We start from the raw sequence: 21,012 nt of genomic DNA, 5'->3' as shown, positions 1-21,012 counted from the left end.
AATAGAAATGTCAGCCGTCTCCATGGCTGGGGTTTTACAATGGCAGCAGTGTGGCACACCTTAACATGGTGCCCTGAACACAGTGCTACACTCCGGGGTTACAAAGTAGCACTGCATTACAGGGACGTGGTGACAGGTGACGGAAGAGGTGTTTTTTATAGAAGCTGGTGAAGTGCTTCCAAAAGAAACTCTTCTAGTTTGAAGTTAATCTCAAATTACTTCAAACTTAAAAAAAAAAAAAAAAAGAATAAATAAAGGAAAAGTACCTCTAGATCTTTCATGAGTCAATTCTTACTGGTAGAGTAGGAAACGCTATTCTGAATTTAAAAATCAACTGTGCACTGAGATATATTCAGGAAGGTGTAACAAGAGAAATCTGCAGATATTTGAAAGCCAACATGATGACAGTGAGAAGGATGAAGACCACACACACCTACAAATACAGAGCCTGTGGACTGACCGTGGCCAGGCAGACCCATGCTGCTTGCCAGCTGGTAGAGCCGTTGCTGCTGCTCCTCATAGGACCCTTGCTCACTGAGCGCTGACATCATGCGCCTGTAGTGCTCCTCAGGGCTCATGTGGCCGTGGCTGCCGTGGCTGCCGCCTGCCTCCACCACTGGGCTGTGGGAGTTCTCTGAAAAGAGGGAGAGAGACACTTGTATTATGAGCAATCAATGACAATCTATATAAATATGTCAATATCCCACTCATCAGGGGATAAATACTAACTTGAAACTGCAGGCTCTGAAACTCTATTAGGCCATTACCTCGATGTTGAACTCTTTTCAGCATATGATTAAATAATTATGTATTCATCCACGTCTACATTCATCTCCATGTCAGTCATTATTGTGAGGAATTTGCCTCAAGCCCATACTCACATTCTTTTTACTACGCAGCCTCAAACAGAAGCCAGAGGTAACAGGTTTGGAAAATGTGCATTTGAAAAACCCAAAATCACATTGTTGAACTAAACACAGAACACTGCTGTTTAGCAGAATTCATTTTATACACATTTCTATCTTGCATATTTTTGATGATCACTGCATTCTCTGCATGAATGCTTCATCAAATATTACCCAGAAAACATGCTTGGTCACAGATTATTCATTAAGAGGACAGCACTGATGGACTGGAAACCTCTTTGGATGAAGCTATACACATACAGCCATGCATTGTTAATGGTCTGAGCCTGACCCGAGCATGAACCCACTATTTCTCTGACAGAAAGCACAGCATAACCATGCAGTAATAAGTAATGCAGTTATAAATGTATACTTTTCTTTAAGGCAGACTACAAAAAAGGCTCAACTTCTTCTATAAAGTGAGTGTGTGTGTGTGTGTGTGTGTGTGTGTGTGTGTGTGTGTGTGTATGTGTGTGTGTGTGTGTGTGTGTGTGTGTGTGTGTGTGTGTGTGTGTGTGTGTGTGTGTGTGTAGCATTGCTGTCCTGTGTTTAAGGCGTTGTGAAGATGATGTGGTGTATGATATCTATCTAGCTGTCAGTCCCCACACTTAATCTCTCTCTCTGACCTCCCTCCTCCCTCCCTCTGTCAATAGTAACATGATCTAAGGTAAGGGTAGTGGGGGATATAGGGAGGTGGTTTGGGAGTTAGAGGAGGGAGAAAGAGGATGAGGAGGAGGAGGAGGGAGAAGCAGAGGAAAGCAGGGGTTATTTTTACCACCCTCCTTCTTATTGAAACCTGAGCCTGGCCCCGGGCAGGCGAGCAGGAGTGGCGCTGAGGAGCGGAGGTGGGTTGGAGGTGGTGGTGGGGGAGGAAGCGAGCATGCAAGCATCTCTGTCTCCACCGCCAAGCTCCAGCTAATCCACCCAAGGTCCTCAAGTGTACGTGTTTGTGTGTATATGTGCGCGCGCAACTAGTCTTTGACTGTCTGAAGTTCTCTCGCTCTCTAAACACAGCAGGGGGTGTCGACTTTGCTACAGAAAGAAAAACAGACATCATTTACACAGCGGCATCCAATCTCTCCGGCTCCATCCCTACGCTATCCTCTCTTTCTCTCTCACTCAATCTATTTCTCTACCAGCATTAGTCACTAAGGGATAGTGTGTGTTGCCGAACTTGAAGCAAGAAGACACGCATAGATAACACACATACAGGTGCAGAGTTGAGGTTTGAATGCGGACAGAGCTCAAGGTTAAGACATCGGATCAGCAGTGTTTTAAATGGATTAAATGCATTTTTCTGGACAGCAGGCTGCGCACACACTTACACAAATACTCACACAAACAGCCTTCTTTAACTGTCTCCCTTATGCAAATATAGAGCAAAGGAAGAATTTAAACAAGGCAACTACAGGGGCCCAAAACGTAGCCACGCAGGCACAAGAACACAAAGTAAAAATAAAAACCTTTGCCTTAAAAGGAAGCCAAACCTCAATAAACAAACACACACACACACACACACACACACGCGCACACACACACACACACACACACACACACACACACACACACACACACACACACACACACACACACACACACACACACACACACACACACACACACACACACAGTCTCACACATACTCAAAAACCATGCATCTTTCAGAAGCTGGGTTGTGTCTAAATAAGACTATAATGGCCAGGAATGAGAGGCAGGGCTGCTGTCGGTCATAGCTCAACCAGAGGGCAAAGGTCAACACCAGGCTCAGGCTGAGCTCTATACACTTAAATCTGCACTTACACAATTACCGTAGCAATATATCTCTTTACATAGAATTTAAAAATCATAAAATAATGATTTGTGTGTATGTGTGCTGATGATGTTGTTTGGCTTACACATGCTCCTGGAGTGTGTGTGTGTGTGTGTGTGTGTGTGTGTGTGTGTGTGTGTGTGTGTGTGTGTGTGTGTGTGTTTGTTCAGGTGTCTCCAGAGATGAGGCTGGATGTGCGGTAAGCTGCCCTTGGTTTTGCGGTTTTGCCTACTGTTGTATAATGCATCAGTCAGGAAGTCTTCCTCAGGAGCCCAGAGGGACAGGCCCATGGCTTTGCCGGCTCCACGCCGGGCGCCCGGTTTCACGCCACATGAGAGAGATATGAATAATAGAGGGTGGCGACCGGATTGCAGCACTACAGAGAAGCATTGTATTGCCAACATATGCCTTCACAAGATCTATTATAAGACCTTTTTTCTACCGCAGATGTAGTCACAATGAAAACTGTTAACAGTGAGACCTGTTGAGATACCTGATGAATCCAGACATTGTTCATGGAAATATAGTTGTATATGCAACTGTAAAAGTGTAGGAGAGAGAAATGGGTTGCTTGAGAGAATGGCATGGAAGTGTATGTGTCTTCAAGTATGTGGGAAACTAAGACTCTAAGACACTGACCCCCGAGAACTAACACCACCTCATGTCGCCCTCTTCTTCACTGGAGCTTTCATCCTTTTTCTTTAACTTTAACTCTCAGCCATCCTTTCATCTTTTCTACAATTTTAACTTGTTTCCTCTCAGAAAATGCACATAAAAACCACATCACAACACACAAATATTCTGTGTGATCTTACCTTTGGGGGATACGCTACGTGACTTCTTGCTGTCAGAGGGACAGTCGCTGCTGCTGTTGGGAGAGAAGCTTCTTCGTTTGCCTAGAAGGTCATCTGTAAACACACAAAAAGAAAAAGAGAAGTCAGTGAAAAGACCGAAGTAAAAGCTTGATATTGCCGCTCTGCTCTATGCCTACCTGTATACATGGCGGCTGCTTTGGAAATGCAGATTTAGAAGAGAGAGAGTGAAAAGGGAACCAAAGAAAAGAAAAAAAGTAAGTGAAGCGAGCCACGGGCGTCTGGAGATGTGCCTGTTCTGTCAGATATGAGAGGGGGCCTACACTGCCGTGGATGACAGATCTGCCCGGCTCATTCGTGTGTGTGTGTGTGTGTGTGTGTGTGTGTGTGTGTGTGTGTGTGTGTGTGTGCGTGTGTGTGTGTGTGTCTATGTGAAGGAGGGAGGAGGGCTCTGTCTCTCTGTGTCTCCTCCAACGTCTCTTTCGAACAGTCTGTCCTCAAATGTTATCACTGTTCTTCCTCTCTTCTCTTCTTTCTTCCCTTTTTCCAGATGTTGGCACAAAAGCGCTCTGGCTGAACTAAAGTGCACGAGAGCCTCTCAACTGCTTGAGGAATCCCTCTCAGCCTACATTATGTCTATATCATGATGGGCTTTCTTTTGTTTTTGTACCTCCACGGCAGCTACTCCCCTCTCTCTTATAAACACACTTCTGATCTTCTTGTCTTATTTCTCTATCTACTTCCTTCTGTTTGTCCTCTAGGTGTTTGAAAACCTCCTCCCATCAGGAGTTCGCTCTCTCCTCCCATTAACACCCTCCCTGCCTCCGTCTCTTCCTCCCCCAACCTCCTCCCCTGCCACCAAAGAGGAGCATCTAGTGTACAATTACAGCACCCCCTACTGCCTCCTCCTCTCCTCCCCTCTCATCCCTCTCTTCCTTCCCGCCCAATCGGCTCACCTCAACCCCCCTCAAACACACCTCAAATCAATAAGGGCCTAATCAGAGAGAGAGGGGATGCTGAGCACATTGCATGCAGCGCCGGCAGGAAGGAAAAAGCTGTTTGTCATTGCTCTATCTCTCTCTCTCTCTCTCTCTCTCTCTCTCTCTCTCTCTCTCTTTCTTTCTCTATTTCTATCTCATACACCTCTGCTTTTTCTCTGAATCTGTTTCTTCCTCTACACAAGACAGCCAAGCACCAGCAGCAACTGCTTGCCTTCTTTCTCACTTCTCGGTGCATATTTTTAAGTATTGGGAGCGTTTTCTTTCCCCCTTCCCTCAAGGAGAATGGTTCCTCTCTCTCTCTGTCTCTATTTTTCAACAAAGCAATTTTTCATTATTTGCGCAGCATGTGTAAACTGTGCAGGGAAACAATGAACAGGGGTAAAATAAATAAAGGTAATTTCGTTGCAATACCCAAGCAAACAACATTTTGCGATTTCTGTCATGTGTCCACTCCTGATATTATTGTTACCTTAGCAACGGACGGACAGTCATCAACAGAGTAGTGAAGCTGGAGTGGATACTGACCTTTAACCCTTAACCTATCACCCAAACTTATGCTTTTTTTTCTCTATAAGAAGACACAGAAAGAGACAGATAGGCATTTGGATTGGACTCGGAGGATTTTGTTGGGCTGCTGAAGGAGTCCTGGTGTTGATGGGAGGGCGAGCGAGCAAACGAGAAAGGGAGAGAGAGGAGGAGGGGGAGAGGTTCTCTAATGATCCAGTGTTTGATGTTGCCTCTCAGGACCTGAGGAGATCCACTCCCTACACCATCCTGAGGAGACAGTGTAGGGACTTGGGGGGGGGGGGGGGGCTAATGAACAAGTGTACACTCAAGTATACACATGCGCACCCTACACTTTTACATTTTCTATCATCTTCTTTATGATATCTCATTCTGTTTTTCTTCTCATTTTCAAATCATGTTCAGTACATTTCTTTCACTGGTCCTACAAACAAAAACCCTCCACCTACCCTATTAGTGGAATATTAACAAAACCAGAGACAGAACCCCCATTAGTTAAACCCCCTCTTCTACCAACCACACACCTACACACCCACACCCACACCCCCCCACACACACACACACACACACACGTTGCTTCTCATGATCAAACACACACACTTGAGTCGTCTCTTGAGCCCACCTCACTCAAGACACCGCGTCTCCTGAGCCGAGTGCCCGAGGGCCAGAGATTTGAGGGCGGAAAGCTTTTAAAGCCAATTAAATGGGGCTTCTTAGAGCACCGGCGCTCCCTTTTAATGCCGAACTCTGAGCTCTGCTAGAGTCTTTTACTCCCACTAACACTGCGTACAGTCAAGTTTGCTACCCCAGGCATTACCCTACCACCTGCATGTTAATATTGCTAAAGAATTAGTGGTTATGGAGTCAGGAGTTGACTGTGATTTTAACTGTCAAAAAAGTGCCATAATGATGTGCAATAAGCATGAGTTGCTTTGATAGAGCCCCATGTGTTTGTCATTCATCAAATAGTCTACACTACAGGGTAACTTCTTTTCGACCACCCAACATTCTAGCCTTTGCCACAGTTCCTCCTTGCTAGTTAACCTCCTTCTTATCTGCCGTTCCTCCCACTGAGAAAAAAGGAGGGATAAAAACAGAGGGACAGATAAAGAAAGAGGAAACAGCAGGACCTAAACCCCTTCTCTTTTATGTGACACCACCAGGGCGAACCATCAGACAGGCATTCCTCTTTCTTTCTTCCTCTCTGATTTCCTCTCCTCCCTCAAACTTTAGTCCTCTTCCTCTCCACTCTCCATCCCATGGAGCGTGGTGACAGCTCAGACAGCCAGACTCCTTAATTCCTCTCTTACTCCGTTAATCTGTCATCTTTATCAGGCTGGGTAGGGGGGGCAGTGCGGAGAGAAGGGGGGGAGTGACAGGCGGGGACGTGGGGTGGGCCGCCAGCCGCAGCCCCCCGATCAATCTCCACATTACAGCTGACAGAATGGTGCTAATAACTTATTGATCCCCCTCCGTGCGCCGGGGCCTCCGCCGGCCCTGAAAGCCCTGCCATTGATTGGCTTACAGGCCAATGCAGCTGGGAGAGGGAGGAGAGGATGGGGGAGGAATGGGGGTGGGTGATGGAGAAGGGGAAAGAGGCGCTTCTGCTCACGCTGAGAAGAGGATGCGCCGCCTCCAACACGTGCAAATGTACACACACAGTAACACTCCTCTGTTTGTCATGTTCTGTGTTTTCAACAGGAAGAGACAAATTAACAGAGGTGGAGAGAGAAGAACACAACTAAAGAAGAAAAAGAAAGGAAATCATGGGTAGTCAACTGTCACTGGCTGACTTTAAAGTGAAAATCTGGATTAAATTATTCTCGAATAAAAGATAAAACTATACAGCACCCCTCACTTTTAACTTTGTCAAGTTAATCAAAATAGTAAGAACCTGGTTGGACACAAAATAATCTTCTCAGTGCAATATCACAAAGGTGTTTCTGACCTGAGCGTAACTTATCCCTCACAACGAACTCTTTCCAAGAAGGAAATTCTAAATAATAAAAGCATATCTATGTTTTTAATCAACTGGTTATTCTTAAATGCAGTGATGTCTTTGTGTAATCTGTTTGTGTCGGTCATCCCAGCATTCATTTATCTTCTTCCAGATTCACCGGTTATTAAAGGCTATTTTAAAGGCATTATTATTACTATTACTATGATTATCAAATCATTTAAAATGTCTATCTAAAATGCAGATAATTACATTTTCACAAGTTCACTAACTGTTGCCAGTACTGAACATGTCAAATTACTGTTAAGTGTTACTCAGCAATGTAAATGTCAGGGATGAACAGAAAAAAGTAGTTTGACGATAATAAAAGAAATCGAATAAAATTCAAATTCAAGGATAAAAGAGTACATATGTACATAAAGTACATATGTGAAATGAAATGCAGAAAAACAAAAACACTAATGACTGCTGAGATGGCACAGACATGATAAAGAAACATTTTGTTTCCTTTGAGTGCTCTAAAAGGAAGAATAAAGTATGTATATTCATTACTTAGCCATTTATTTTGGCATCTGTGAATTTTATCTTTGACAGAAACATTAGCATTTCTTTATGAACAATAACACTGAGAAGCCATTTTGTTATGGCAGTACAATTACATTCCTATTACTCAGTGGGATGTTTTAAAATATTTACAACCCACATTTCCCTTTTTGCTTCTGTATGACAGAGCTAATATCATCAGAAATTCTGGAGTGTTTACTTTTGTTTAGAATTGCCTTTCTATGCTAATCGTGTAATAACTAGCTGTTAATACTTTAAAAGCAATCCTCACTCACAATCAGCTTGAAAGAAAAAAGGTCTTGCACAAACACGCTGGGCTGCAGATTCACACGCAAGCAAACATCTAAAACCAGGCATTTAAAACCACACACGGAAAGGTGCACACACACAAAAATGTGCTCAAGCCCCAAACCACTGCTACAACCCCCGCACGCACGCACGCACGCACGCACGCACGCACGCACGCACACACACACACACACACACACACACACACACACACACACACACACACACACACACACACACACACACACACACACACACGCACACGCACACGCGCACACACACACACACACACACAGGCTGTAACTGCCTCTGGGAGTCTGAGTGCAGGGAGCAGAGGAGACGGAGAGTGGCGGTCCAAAAACACCTTATCTGCCTGTTTGAGTCTCCGGTCTGACCGCAGAGCCACGGTTTACAGTCTCCACAGGCAGCCAGACTCTCAGCGTCGGCGCCCCTGCCCTCCCTCCTCCCTCCTCCCTCCCCTCCACCTCTCACAGAGACTCTGAATAGCCAGCGGCTGGGGAGTGAGAGAGCGAATAAGGGAGGGAGGGAGGGATGGAGAGGAAAAGAGAAGGAGGGAGGCAGCCCTCCTGTCTGTCCCTCAGATTTAATTAACGGCCCACTCCGGCGCAGAGACGACCCAGCAAGCCTGCTTCCCTTTCCTCCTGACCCCCACACACATACACACACACACACACACACACACACACACACACACACACACAGAGCCGTCCGCCGCACACACACACACACACACACACACACACACACACACACACACACACACACACACACACACACACACACACACACACACACACACACACACACACACACACACACACACACACACACACAGCCGTCCGCCGCCATAGCTGCCGCCTGCCCTCCCCTGATACCACCACCGCACTCATTCATCTCTCTTTCCTCTGTCTCTCTATTTCCAAATGTTTCTTCCATCACTGCATCTCCGTTGCAGACTTTTTCTTTCTCTTATCCTTAATTCCTCTCCAGCCTTACTCCCTGTCTCTTAAGATTCTCTCCCTTCACAGTTCATTGAATGACATTAAACACTTTTGGAGGATAAGTCAAAAAGGAGAGTTGACTGACAGAATAAACACAATATCGCAGACAGGAAGCTGTGTTTACCGTCTCATCTATCTCAAAGTCAAATAATCCACTGCTCTAGAACGTCATACACATTACACCCACCTATGTTTTTGGACACCAATTTGAACCTGTGTTGATTTTGCGTGGGCATGCATCTGTATAACTATGTGTTATTTGTGTGTAATTGTGTGTTTGAGAACGTGTGTGCGTCTAATTTCACTGGCAGACAGAATTAGAGCCAGTGGCTGATCGGATTGGACTTGTTTACAGACACGGAGCGAGCCGCTTAGGCAGCCTGTTAAATCTCCCTTTAATGCTCAAACGGACAGATTTTAGGGTCTTGGACCCCCCTTGGCGAAGGCAACACTGTGCTTACCCATTTCCCCCATCAACCCCCACCCACTCACCTCTATCCCCTTGTGTCTTCCTCCATTAAGATAACTACTCAGGGCTCTGATTTCTCCATTAAGTTTAGCAGCTGATTAGGCCAGTATTTTGGTTGAAATCCGTCCCAAACCGGGGTTTAAAACACTGGCTGGCCTGGCGGTTGAGCAGTCTAATGCCCTCTACCATCCACCCACCCTGACTGATATCACAGGCACCGTATGGAAAATTAGTCTGGCAGACAGAGGAGATGAGCACACAGAGAGAGGGTATGGAGGTGTTGGGTCTGTACTGATTATAGCACTAGCTGTGCCTCTGGCTAATGTTATAAGAATGGACAGGGTCAAACCCAGGGCAATGGTGCAGCAAAGGTATGGTTTCCACTGATAAAAAGACAACACATGTGTTTAAAAACTGTATTTGGTTTTACTGATGCAGTGTAAACAATTCAGCTGATTTTTATTCTGTAGGCAAGAGTCAGCAGCTATTTGAAAAGAAATCTTAACAGTTATAGTTTACATTGATGATAATTACAATAATTCAACTGACTTCCATGTGGGAGAGCATCAAGAAAAGACAGACTGAAAATAATAAAAGAGCCTACAACAACATTGAAATATTTTGTAAAATCAGTGCCAACATCAAAGTTGAGACAAAGTTCATAGTCATCCACAAAAGTTAGGACCTAAGTGTGACTAATACCACTTCAGAACCAATTCCATAAGTATTGAAAATAAAATGTGCAGTAATATGAATGTCTTTGGGTTGCTTGTGAAGCTTTGTTGGAGCCTTCAATCATACCTTGTTGGGATTCAGTACACGACACAAACATGTGTCATGAAAAGGTACAACTAACCCAGTGCGGCAGAAACATCCAGTACAGTAGGTTGATCGCTGAATAGTGATATCCTCAGAGGCTGTTTTACAAACATATGTTTAGCTGCACAATATCCCCATACAAACTACTTGACAATTAAATGATTAAATTCTGTCTGTGTTCTGTCTGTAAGCTGTAAGAAAAGCGCTTAGCACATGCACACCATGGTTCCTCTGCTTACATGAAACTGGATTAATGGCAAACAAAGCTATTTATTCAGAGGTAATTTAAAACAGAGGGTTTAACAGAAATCCCGGAGAGCGGCAGAGAATGTGGGAAGAACATTAAGTAATCAACTTGAGAGCGACCTTCAGGAATGAGTAAAAAGCTTATGTTGAGTTCCCCCAAATCCCATAAATTAGGCTAAATTAAATGGGTAATGGAACGTATACATATGTTACAGGAGATGTAAAGGGGGATGTATCATCAGCCTGGATGCAAAGAAAGAAAGAGAAAAAGAATAAAAAAGGAAATAAAAAGAAAGAAGACATCCTGAAGAACCTCTAAACCCACACACACACACGCATCATCACTGGGGGTCCTACCTGTGTGTCCAGTACTGGTGTTGTGGTCAGAGGCTGACTCGTCCTCGGGCATGCCGTGCTGTCTGGTGTGGTGCAGGTTGGAGATGATTGTAGAGAGGTCACTGTCACGACTGTAACACACACACACACACACACACAGACACACAGACACACACACACACAGACAGACACAGACACACACACACACACACACACAAACACACACACAGAGGAAAGAGAGGTTTAACACATCATTTAAAAGCAGCCCCGATCAAACTTAATTCTAAACGCAAACGTTTGATAAGGCAGCAGCACATAAATTCTTATAATTTCACACACTATTTACCACAGAACTTCTCCATCCAGACAGCACTGTCACCTCAAAAATGCATACCTCCACACAGACTCAGCAGCTACAAGTGGCTGTCCTGTCAACCAGCTCTTAGCTCTGAGGTGTGTAATACACTCTGACAGAATACCGCATCCAGCACTTTTGGGTCTCATCCCTACTCATCTTCCACACTAAGATGTATTAACGAACATATTCACAACTCATAAGTAGTTTAGCAGCTTAAAACCTGATTATGGCTCTTTTTAACTCGGGCCGCCAACTGCTGTTTTAGAGAAATATGGCAATTGAATAATGTGAAAAGACAGATGATGAAAAACTGAATATCAAACAAGCCTTGGACGAGTCTTACTTACTTCTTATGTATGTATGTAATGTAATATTTAAAAGACAATGAATCTGTGTTTTATGATACTGTGTTTAAGGTCTTCTTTTTCTATTGTCATGCCTACGTTTCAACAGGAGGAGTCCACAGGAGTCTCTCAAACCCCTCGGTCCTGCGCTTCAGCACCCAAAGAGGAGCAGGAGGAGGGTTAACAGATTAAGCCCAGATCTGGTTGGAGCCACTCTGTCCTTCCAAAGGCTCCACCAGCCGCCTTTCTAACCTCCCCACACAAGTGGACCTAAACAACTGTGTCATGGAGGTATTTCATTTGCAATCTGATTACCATCCTGATCGCATTATATGGCATAATGATGGGAAATAGGCGCTTAGAGTTTGAGGGGAGTATAGCAACCGGGCAGTACCAGTGTAATGACAAACAGCTTGTGTGGTAGGAGATGGGAGATGAGAGACAGGGTTGAATATTTTTTGGGTTACGGTCCAAATATAATTTACAGTTAAATGACTGTGACATATGTATGCTACATAGAAGAGCATCCCAAAGCCCAAAAGAATAGGAAACTTCATGTACACTATCATTTTGTCCATAAAGTAAGCCTAAAAACATGCAGTATTTAAACATGTCAGTTTGATGGTATCAGCATGCTCTTGTGTCAGCGGGAATCTCGTTTATAGGCTTAACTGGCAACTTTATTGAAAGCAGAATCATCTATGAAGGGGGTCTGGTATGACACGGCAAGCAGAGTTTATGGGACAGAAGCGGTGAACGGTTCTTAGCTGCCACCACTATGACGAGGCCACACTGTTTGCGGCTGCTGGATTTGGGTTTTTACAGTCCCATGATTACAGACTCCTGCTGTAATGTCAGGCTGTTGGTTGCCAAGCTGTTTTCCACACGCTAACAGAAAAGATGAAGGAAAGCGTGGAGGGGCCTAATGCTGGCTTCACCAGTCACCTATCAGTCACAGAGAACCAATGAGTCAGAAAACAGTCGCAGACAAAAAAGTCACCACTGGTTGCTAAGCAAGGAGACGCTTGATTGGACTGCGACTGCGAACTCTTCAGGCTAATGATAGACTTCTTTTTTTAGAGTGTAACTTGCTAAAATTAGAAGCTATCTGTTTTTGAGAGCCCAATGGTTTTCTTCAAAAAAGAAAATGAGATGCAGGGTTTTCTTAAATTGTCCTTAAAGTCATATAATAAGGTATCTGCGTCTCCAACAAAACACACATTACCCTGCCAAATCCATCAATCAGCTAGCTGCGTTATTACACCACCCTCTGTCCATCATTTAAAGTGATCATGATAATGCCATCCTGAACTTTTCAAAGAGGTGATGGGGTTATTATCCCGTGGCGAAGTGGCCGCTCTAAGCCATGAACGGCAAGGACATTGTTAGTGGGGGTAATTAGCACACTTTTCCTGAGCTGTCCCGCCTCGGCTTGGGCTAATGAGGGCCTAGCCCTATCCCCACCCACCTCTGCCCTCCCTCAACCCCCTCCCCCTCCCTTCCTCTGGGTGGAGAGAAGGTCATACTCAAGCCCTGGAAGATGAAGAGGGGGAGGTTGGGATGGTGTTTAAGACCCAGTCACCTGAGTCAGCGCTCCCTAAGGAGCTCCTAAGGCCGGGGTTAGCTGGGAAGGACGGGGGCGTGGAGAGGATGGGTGGGGGGTTCTGTGGAAGCTGTTGGGCCTGATAGCGAAGAAGGACACGAGCTGCCTTCTTATCACCCAGGTGCACGCTGGAGACAATCATCTTTTCTCAGCTCATCCCTAAACTGGTCAATACCACACCTCTCATCTCCGGCCACAGGACAGACACAGTGACCCAGACACCAGGATGATTAATATGTGTTAATACTCAACGTCTGTCATGGATACTACTGGTATCCAACATTACTGACATGATACCGCAAAGTCCGTATAACTAATCCAATTTATACTAGCGCTGGCTATCAATGTAAAATGTTTGATATTGGTGCCAATATGATATCAGAGTTAAGGTGCTGATACCAAAACATCTGGAATATGAACATGTTTTAAGTCCTTCTTTTATCCGTGGTAAATTAAGTTTAATTCTTAGTGAATTTATTGTCGAAAGTTAGACATTTTTACTGATTTGTCAGAAAATAGAACAGGCAGGGAAAGTGCCCAAATTCGACCAAGCAATCGATGCTTGAAACTTTTTGATACTTGACACATTTCAGGCAATATTCAGCCCCAATTTTTCTTCTTTCGTTCAATGCTTCATCGTCATCATAGTCCCTGCTACTCAATATTATCATATGTTTATTTGTTTTCTGTTTCTTTTTCTATATTTTCACAGTAATGTAAAATAAAGTAAGTATTGCTGAAATATGCATCTCCATAAAAACATAATTAAAAATGGCCAGTATTCTTCAAAAGATTGATGTCGGTCAGATCACTTGTTGGAGCTCTTTCGTTTGTTAAGAAAAGGTTGTGCTCCTTCTACCATTACAGTAGACGTTACTATTCAAAATGGTCCAAACAACATGAAAAAACTCTTCTCCTGGCAAAGGCTGTTGAGTCAGTATAAATGCCCAGTAGTGGCCTGCTGTGGCATTGGCACGCGGCGCTGAGGTGGCGGTGCTGGAGGTCACAGTGTGAGCTGGCAGAAGCTGGCAGCTCAGGCACCCTGACGCCATGTCTCACACCACCACTGGGAAAGTGCTGACAGACAGACAGCAGGGATGTGAAGGTGGAGGTGTGGAGGAGGGGGAGTGGAGGAGGAGAGAGAGAAAGAGAGACCGAGGAGAGAGAGAGAGAGAGACAAGTTGCAAGTGCTGTGTGTAACATCTGGTGCTCACAGGTTTACTGTGTATCCTCTTTTGCTCTCCAAACACAGTCCGGACACACAGCCCACTCACACCTGCACAGGTGGCCCACAGCAACATTCAAATACTACCAGGTAATATGTAATATTCAACCACCACAGCATGGTGGGAAGTGGACTTGGACAAAATGCGGAGAAAAACAAGGAATCAGTAAAGTTTCTCTGTTGCTCCGCAGGAACAATTTATAATGCAAGTCTTTTATTTAGGAAATATTGTAATATAATAATGATTTTTGTCACGTAAGGCTTAAAACAGGATTATGAATCGGCTCCGTATATATTTTATGTTTTCTCTGATTCTTATAAGCAATGGAAACACAATTGTCATGCTGCTCACAGTTTGAACGATAGCAAACCCACAACTGGGAACCCTGCAAGCAGAGGGATAATGAATAAATACAGAAATAGATACATAAATAAGTAAGAGTAGCCTGGCTTCACTTGGGCTTCACTTCTCCTTGTTGTTCCTCTGCTGTACAGGCTGACATGAGGTCGATAAGGCATCCAAGGGAGGAAAGAAAAGTACAATGGAAGTAGAATATGGTAAGTCCGCCATGTTGCATTTAAGTTCCCCTGCAGTGAGCCATGCACACACTGCTGGTTTTACTGTTCATTTCTCCTCTGGCTCACACTTAAGGAACATTTGGATTAAAAAAGGAAATTATCTGTAGTATTTACAGTGTGTGATGTAATCTGTTGGCGTTTTCTAAAGAGCACACTGTAGTACTGTAGATACTGTATTAAAGGCCAAATGTCGTAATATCTTCAGCTGATTTCAACATACTGTAGGGCATGAATAGTAAACACTGTGTTCTTTACATGTGGAAATGATGAACCTCACGCTTCAAGCGAACGCCAAATCTGAGACTAAATGGCCGGAACAATGCTGACCATCTTCTTGTTGATCCTGTGTTTTGATAGGGAGTTAACAGACAAAACACAGCTGTACGTGGAAACAACCAACATCTTGCTGCTAGCCAACGCCCAATCAACTACTAAATTACTGTGACTCTGTTGCCATGGTAAATGCATGTAAACAAGGCCAACAATTCTGGAAGCGGAAAGCTCCTCTAGAAAGCTATAAAACCTCCAAGCTCACTAATTAGTGCTTTAGGGGAGAGCCACTTCCAGTAATTTCACACTGTCCGTGACCTCTTACTGGCATAAGGCAATGACACAGTTGTTCAATAAAGCCAGAGGACAAAATGTCAAATGCAATAGGCATACAGTGGCTAACTCAGCATCAGTGTCTTTCTCTCTCTGTGCTTATTTCACAGATTGAGTACAGGCCCCCCCATTTACAAATATGAGTCAATCCTGCGCCATGAAAAAAAAAATCAGTTTTCATACAGAGAGGTGGGCTGTAACGGGAAAAACACTGTGATAGAAAGTTTTAATATCAAATTCTTCTAAATGTTTATGAATTCAAGATTCTGTTTGCTTCTAATTTCACTCCGATGAGTATGAACCTGCAGGAAACACACCAAGGTTTCCTCTCATTGTGCACAAAACTCAAACTCAAAATTACGCCAACCTTGCTGCTGAAAGCAGAGATGCCAGGCCAAAACTAATTAGATGTTAGCGGGTTATGTTGCATTCAGCATGTTGCTTGTGTCAATCAGCTTTACTCCCTGCTGAGTGGATGAGCGCAGGACAAGATGGCTCTTATATGAGCAGACCCAGTGTTACCCTGTGACGGTCAGATTATGCTGAACAACAACCAAACAGCTTGGTTGTTTAATTATTTTTCAGAAGGAAGCATTTCCATATGTAAGTGATCAAGTAGCAAATGGCCTCACGCATGATTGAAAAAACTGAGAAATTGCCTTTGTTTTCTTTTGGTGAACGTTAATAATGGGTACGGTGGATTTCTTTTCCTTCTACAAGGAGAAGGCTGAAAGGCAGACGTCAGCGGGTGTAACTTATAAAATCCACGGTGGTTGGTGGGTAATTACCCAGACTCCCAGTCAGCACTTTTCAATCAAAGCCTTGTTATCTACGGCCAACTGAAACAAACACTGAGGTAGGCTTTGTGTTGCCCTTGTGTAAGACGTTAAAATCAGAAGGTACCGGTATCAAATATTTAGTCCCTGAGATGAAATCCATAAATCAGTGTTAACGAAAAATCAGATACAAACAATCTGCAGCACTGATACCAAGGCAATACACCAAGGTGATAACAAAACTAGATTTTATTTCTTTATTACAGGAGCCACACTAGACTTTGGTTCTGACACCGCAAGTTCTGCATACATCTTATGGTGATAATGATTATTTGGTTGGCTCTGTGATTTGGCAGCCCTTCATTGTCTAAATGCTCCGTGCTTGTTCAGCAGGACAAGCGCAGATCTGTGGAGCACCAAGTAAACTAATTGTCTGTAAAGCCGGCGAACATTACCATTAATCTGGTTAAAGAAGGTGGACTCGTTTATAATGAACTTGAGAGGACGTCCGGATGACAATGACGAGCTATGATAGCAGCACTTGTTGACACTGACGGACAAATCCTCTTAACGCAAAACCAGCCACCTGAACTAACCAAACAACTACTCTTTAATGTTACACAAAGTGACATTATATATTTAACTATGCACGGAAAAGCTGAAGTGGAGCTGAAAGTCTTAAGTATCTCCTAATGTAATGCCACTTAAAGTTCATTTGCCGCATGACACATTTTGTTAGGATACATTTTGTGGATGTGCCGCTTCGATATGCTGATGTAGATTAAAGTGAAGTTACAGTAGGTAGGTTGAAGCAACCAAGTGGGTGAGACACGGTGCTGCCGCCAGTCTTGATGATGTGTGGATGAGACAACACAGATACGCTCACACATGTATACAGAGGCCCCGTATTTTTCACATCCATTGGCCAAATCCAATTTGTTAAGACCCTTCTACGACTCACTTACGAAGCTGCGGTCAATGGAAATCACATTTCCGTGATTGGACATCCCATTATCCCGTTCGTCCAGACCCACACTAGGGGATAAAGCAGGGCTGAGACGGATGCCCAGGACAGACCGGAGCTGCGGCTCCAGCGAGTCCGTCGCCTTTCAAAGGGTAAAAGCCTGACATATTAGTCATAAGTGTTCTTTAAATTCATTATCATCTTAACACGCCAGCGGCACAAGTGTCAGGGGGAGGGGAAGCCCTCTTAAATGAGGTTAGTGGATCCATTTAAGGCTTCACAGTTGCTGTGCTGTCCGCCGTGTCACACGCAAGTCTCAAAACATGAAAAACATCCCCTTCTGTAATGAGCTTGCACAAGCTGCTTATAATGCAGCTTGAGACGTTCTGAGGTTAATCAATGAACAGCTTCTGCATTACATCTGTCCATAGCCTGTCATGTAAATACCAAATAATCACAAATCCATGTGATGTTTATTCTAGATTGAAAATGTCTTAATTTCTGTCACTTCAAATGGATCAAAGATTATAAAGGGAGCTAATTAAAAAATATATAATCCCATCTTCTTTTTAGTTCATGTTTGTAACATAGCAGAGAGTAAGCCATCAGAGAGAGGGAGCGCTGTCCTCAGGTCCTATTTCTATACTCTAATGTGGTGACCTCACTGTTACCCTGCATGTGTGTATTTGCATGTAGGAAGATGTGACCATGATTATTCACTTGAATCCAGACAGGAGTTTAGTTAATGCGTGCCATATTTTTATGACAAACCCAATCTTATGTGTGTACAACTCCTGAGCACTCTTCTCCATACATTATTATTATTACAGCTTTTTGCTTTCCTCCTCATTTGATTAAAATAACAACAACAACAAGACTATAGTGTAGTAGAGAGAATAAGTGTTTTTGAGGCAACATTTACTACTTCTTATTAATCTTAGTCCGTCTCATTAAGTCTGTTTGTGTTTTCTTACCCTTAGCTCTAAATTATCTTTAAATGATTACTTGTGCTGCACAAATAGATGCATATCATAATGAACGGAGATTCTAAAAGGTAGTTATTTCATAAGCTGAAAAAGTAGAATAACATGACATGAAGACGCAGCGATTTATGAATGATTTATATCAAACACTCTGTGATCATACCGCTCCCAAGCACAGCACGGGATGGGATGAAGCAGACAGTGGTGACTCAGGTGATTCAGCCTTTCAATATCAAGCCAAGACAGATACACTGAGACTTGGCAGGAGCAACAAAACGCAAACCAACAAACCAATTAACACTTTCAAAGCTCAGCACACATCTTATCCCAGAGCAAAAGTCTGTTCGTCTCAAAATGAGCTTTTAGCACCTCAAAAATATCCTAAAATCCCTTTTGATGAAAAGAATACACAAATCTGAGGTGTCATTAAGAAAATAGTTACACCATTCTGCTTTCAGACAGAATCTGACAGAACAAAGGACTTATTATTATTACTATGAATCAGTTTCAACTAAAGTGACGACTCATGATATTTTCTTCTCGTGGCGATTTCGCTACACAAAGTATGCATTTTCACGCATGATAAAAAACTACGCAATTACAGTGTCCGTGTCTACTAAACAAAAAAATATAAGAAGTAAAAAAAAAAGCAATTAAGTATCTGGAATAAGAATAAAATGGGACCCAAATATCAAACATCCTTGTGCTGTCCTTCAAACTACATAGAAGTCACAGGTGCCTCACCTCTTTCTCATGATACTGTAATGCAACTCGTCCTCTTGTTTGATGTGGGCATGATCCCCACTGGCCCGCTCGCTGCCTTCGCTGTCGTCACTGCTGAAGATGGAGGCCAGCTCCTTCTTGGGCACCCGGTTTGGGGGAAGAGGGATGGTGCGTTTCTCTGCCAAGCGTCCGCGGTTCTGCACAACAAAGAAAAATAGAGACACTTTAGCAACAGGATTCATAGCTTGAATGTGTTTGTGTTTAATCTATTTGCAGCTTCTTCTTTTTTCTTTTCGTTTTGAGTCTTCTTTTATGTTGCAGCACGTTGAGAACTGTCTGCAAAGGTACATACAGGACAAATCAAATCTCTAATGCACAGTGATTTTAGTGTATTTTGCAGAAATGTTGTATTCTGTTATCCTGCTTATTAAACACCTCGTAAAAGAATACATTAAATCAGTAATTCCCAACCAGGGGAACTTGTACCCCAGGGGGTACCTTCTGCAGTTGCCAGGGGGTACGTGGAACAATTGTGGAGTAGCTCTAGAGATGGCAATTTAATCAAAATGATATAATCCCTACATTAGAGTCAGATGAAGCAGAGAAGTCTAAATAGTTAGCTAAAAGTGATGGATAAACGGTTAATAATTGTTTACTCAACGCAATAGATAAGTGTTTAAACCGTCAAGCCTCTGCCACTCGAGGTTATAATATATCATCTGAAAGGGCGGTGTGCGTACATTAGAGTTTTGAAACCACTACATTACATCATTAACACAAAATATTGTTTAAGAATACCCTCATCAGAAACTAAAATAATTTATTACCAGTTTCCAGCAAAAGATTATTCAACGGCAACGATAGGAACATCAGCGTAGCTGGGACCCATGAGCTACACTTAAAACAAAACAACAGAATCTGTAAGATTGACATTCAGCCTCGAGCTAGATATGATAAAGTCATGTGTTCTCTTAGTGAATACATTATAAAGTATTACTGAAAATACTCCATGTTAGGTCAACCGGGTATGTCTGAATTAACAGAGTTCTTTAACTAGCACTAAACACAGAGGTCACGATTGCCATACTTTTCTACTTTAAAACCGAATAGAGAGGAAAAGTTGATTGGTGAATTGAGTGTTTATTTTGCGGCAAAGCTGCCAGGAGTACGCGGAGAAAAGAAGGGATAAAGAGGAGAGAGTAGCCCTGGGGGCGTTAGGAAGTGAAGCTAGGCGACCTTTAATGTGACCTGAAGAGGTCACTGCAGATTAACATGGTCCTATCACAGAGAGAAGGGAGGAGGGGGAGAAAGAAGGGAGAGAGGAGTAGAGATGGAGAGAATAGAAGACATTGAGCCGGGGGAGGGAATTGGAGAAGAGCAAGGGAAGGCTAGGCTGAGGAGAAAAGTTAACAGGGAAGAGAGCAGATGTGGGTTTGTAGAGAAGAGAGAAGAAAAACAGTGAGCCACAAGTGAATACAGAAATGAAAGAGAATATGGTGAGTCAAAACTTGAGAGAGAGAAAGCTCCACAGAACGGACTGTCCGGTGAGGAGTGGACTTGGATTTGAAGCTATATTCCTGTGTCTCTGTCTCTGTGCCTACATCTCTGCTCTTACTTCCGGACACCTTTAAGCCCTCAAGCTATCCCTTCCGCCACACGCTACCCCGCTCTCCACCACTCCTCCCCACTCCCTCCTTCCCTCGCTTCTTCCATCCCAGGAAGCGCGGCAGCATGAGTGGCAGGCGGGGGCAGGAGGAGGGATTTGGGGGCTCCTAGCCAAGAGGCAAACAGGTGCAGCCCCTCTGGAGTCCCTCAAATGGCAGACATTAAAAAGAGTTGGGGGGGTGGAAGACAGAGGAAGACAGAGAAAGATGAAAACATCCCCCAGGATGAGCAGGCCACAGAGTTCTGCACATTTTCTCTTTTTTTTTTATCATGCCTTGCCAGAAAAGAGGTTTTTCCTCCTTTCTTCTTTCCTGTCGGCGCTTTCTACAAGTTCTGCTCCAGCGTTTGAGGACAGTGGATCACTTTCTGATACTTGTGCTCTTTCCAAAGAAGGCTTTGCTGTAGGAAGTTAGTGCTGGAGATCCAACAAGGCGC

The 21,012-nt window shown here is 43.7% G+C and overlaps 1 protein-coding gene across 4 annotated transcripts in view; it reads right to left on the bottom strand.

The window, feature by feature from the left end:
* Positions 1 to 21,012, bottom strand: part of samd11 (sterile alpha motif domain containing 11) — a 65,689-nt gene that overhangs the window by 16,941 nt on the left and 27,736 nt on the right. For 3 of the 4 annotated variants that reach the window (XM_029436576.1, XM_029436573.1, XM_029436575.1), the window contains exons 3-6: positions 18,934 to 19,109; positions 10,776 to 10,885; positions 3,531 to 3,623; positions 434 to 634 (exon numbers count right to left, since the gene is read on the bottom strand). In XM_029436576.1, the coding sequence (XP_029292436.1) occupies positions 434 to 634; positions 3,531 to 3,623; positions 10,776 to 10,885; positions 18,934 to 19,109 (580 nt within the window). The remainder of the gene's footprint in view (positions 1 to 433; positions 635 to 3,530; positions 3,624 to 10,775; positions 10,886 to 18,933; positions 19,110 to 21,012) is intronic. The other variant, XM_029436574.1, reaches the window with a different exon arrangement.

Source organism: Cottoperca gobio, chromosome 7, assembly GCF_900634415.1.
Source record: "Cottoperca gobio chromosome 7, fCotGob3.1, whole genome shotgun sequence".
Classification (NCBI taxonomy): Eukaryota; Metazoa; Chordata; class Actinopteri; order Perciformes; family Bovichtidae; genus Cottoperca; species Cottoperca gobio.
The sequence above is the reverse complement of the archived record's forward strand: the minus strand, read 5'-3'. Positions and strand labels throughout refer to the sequence as shown.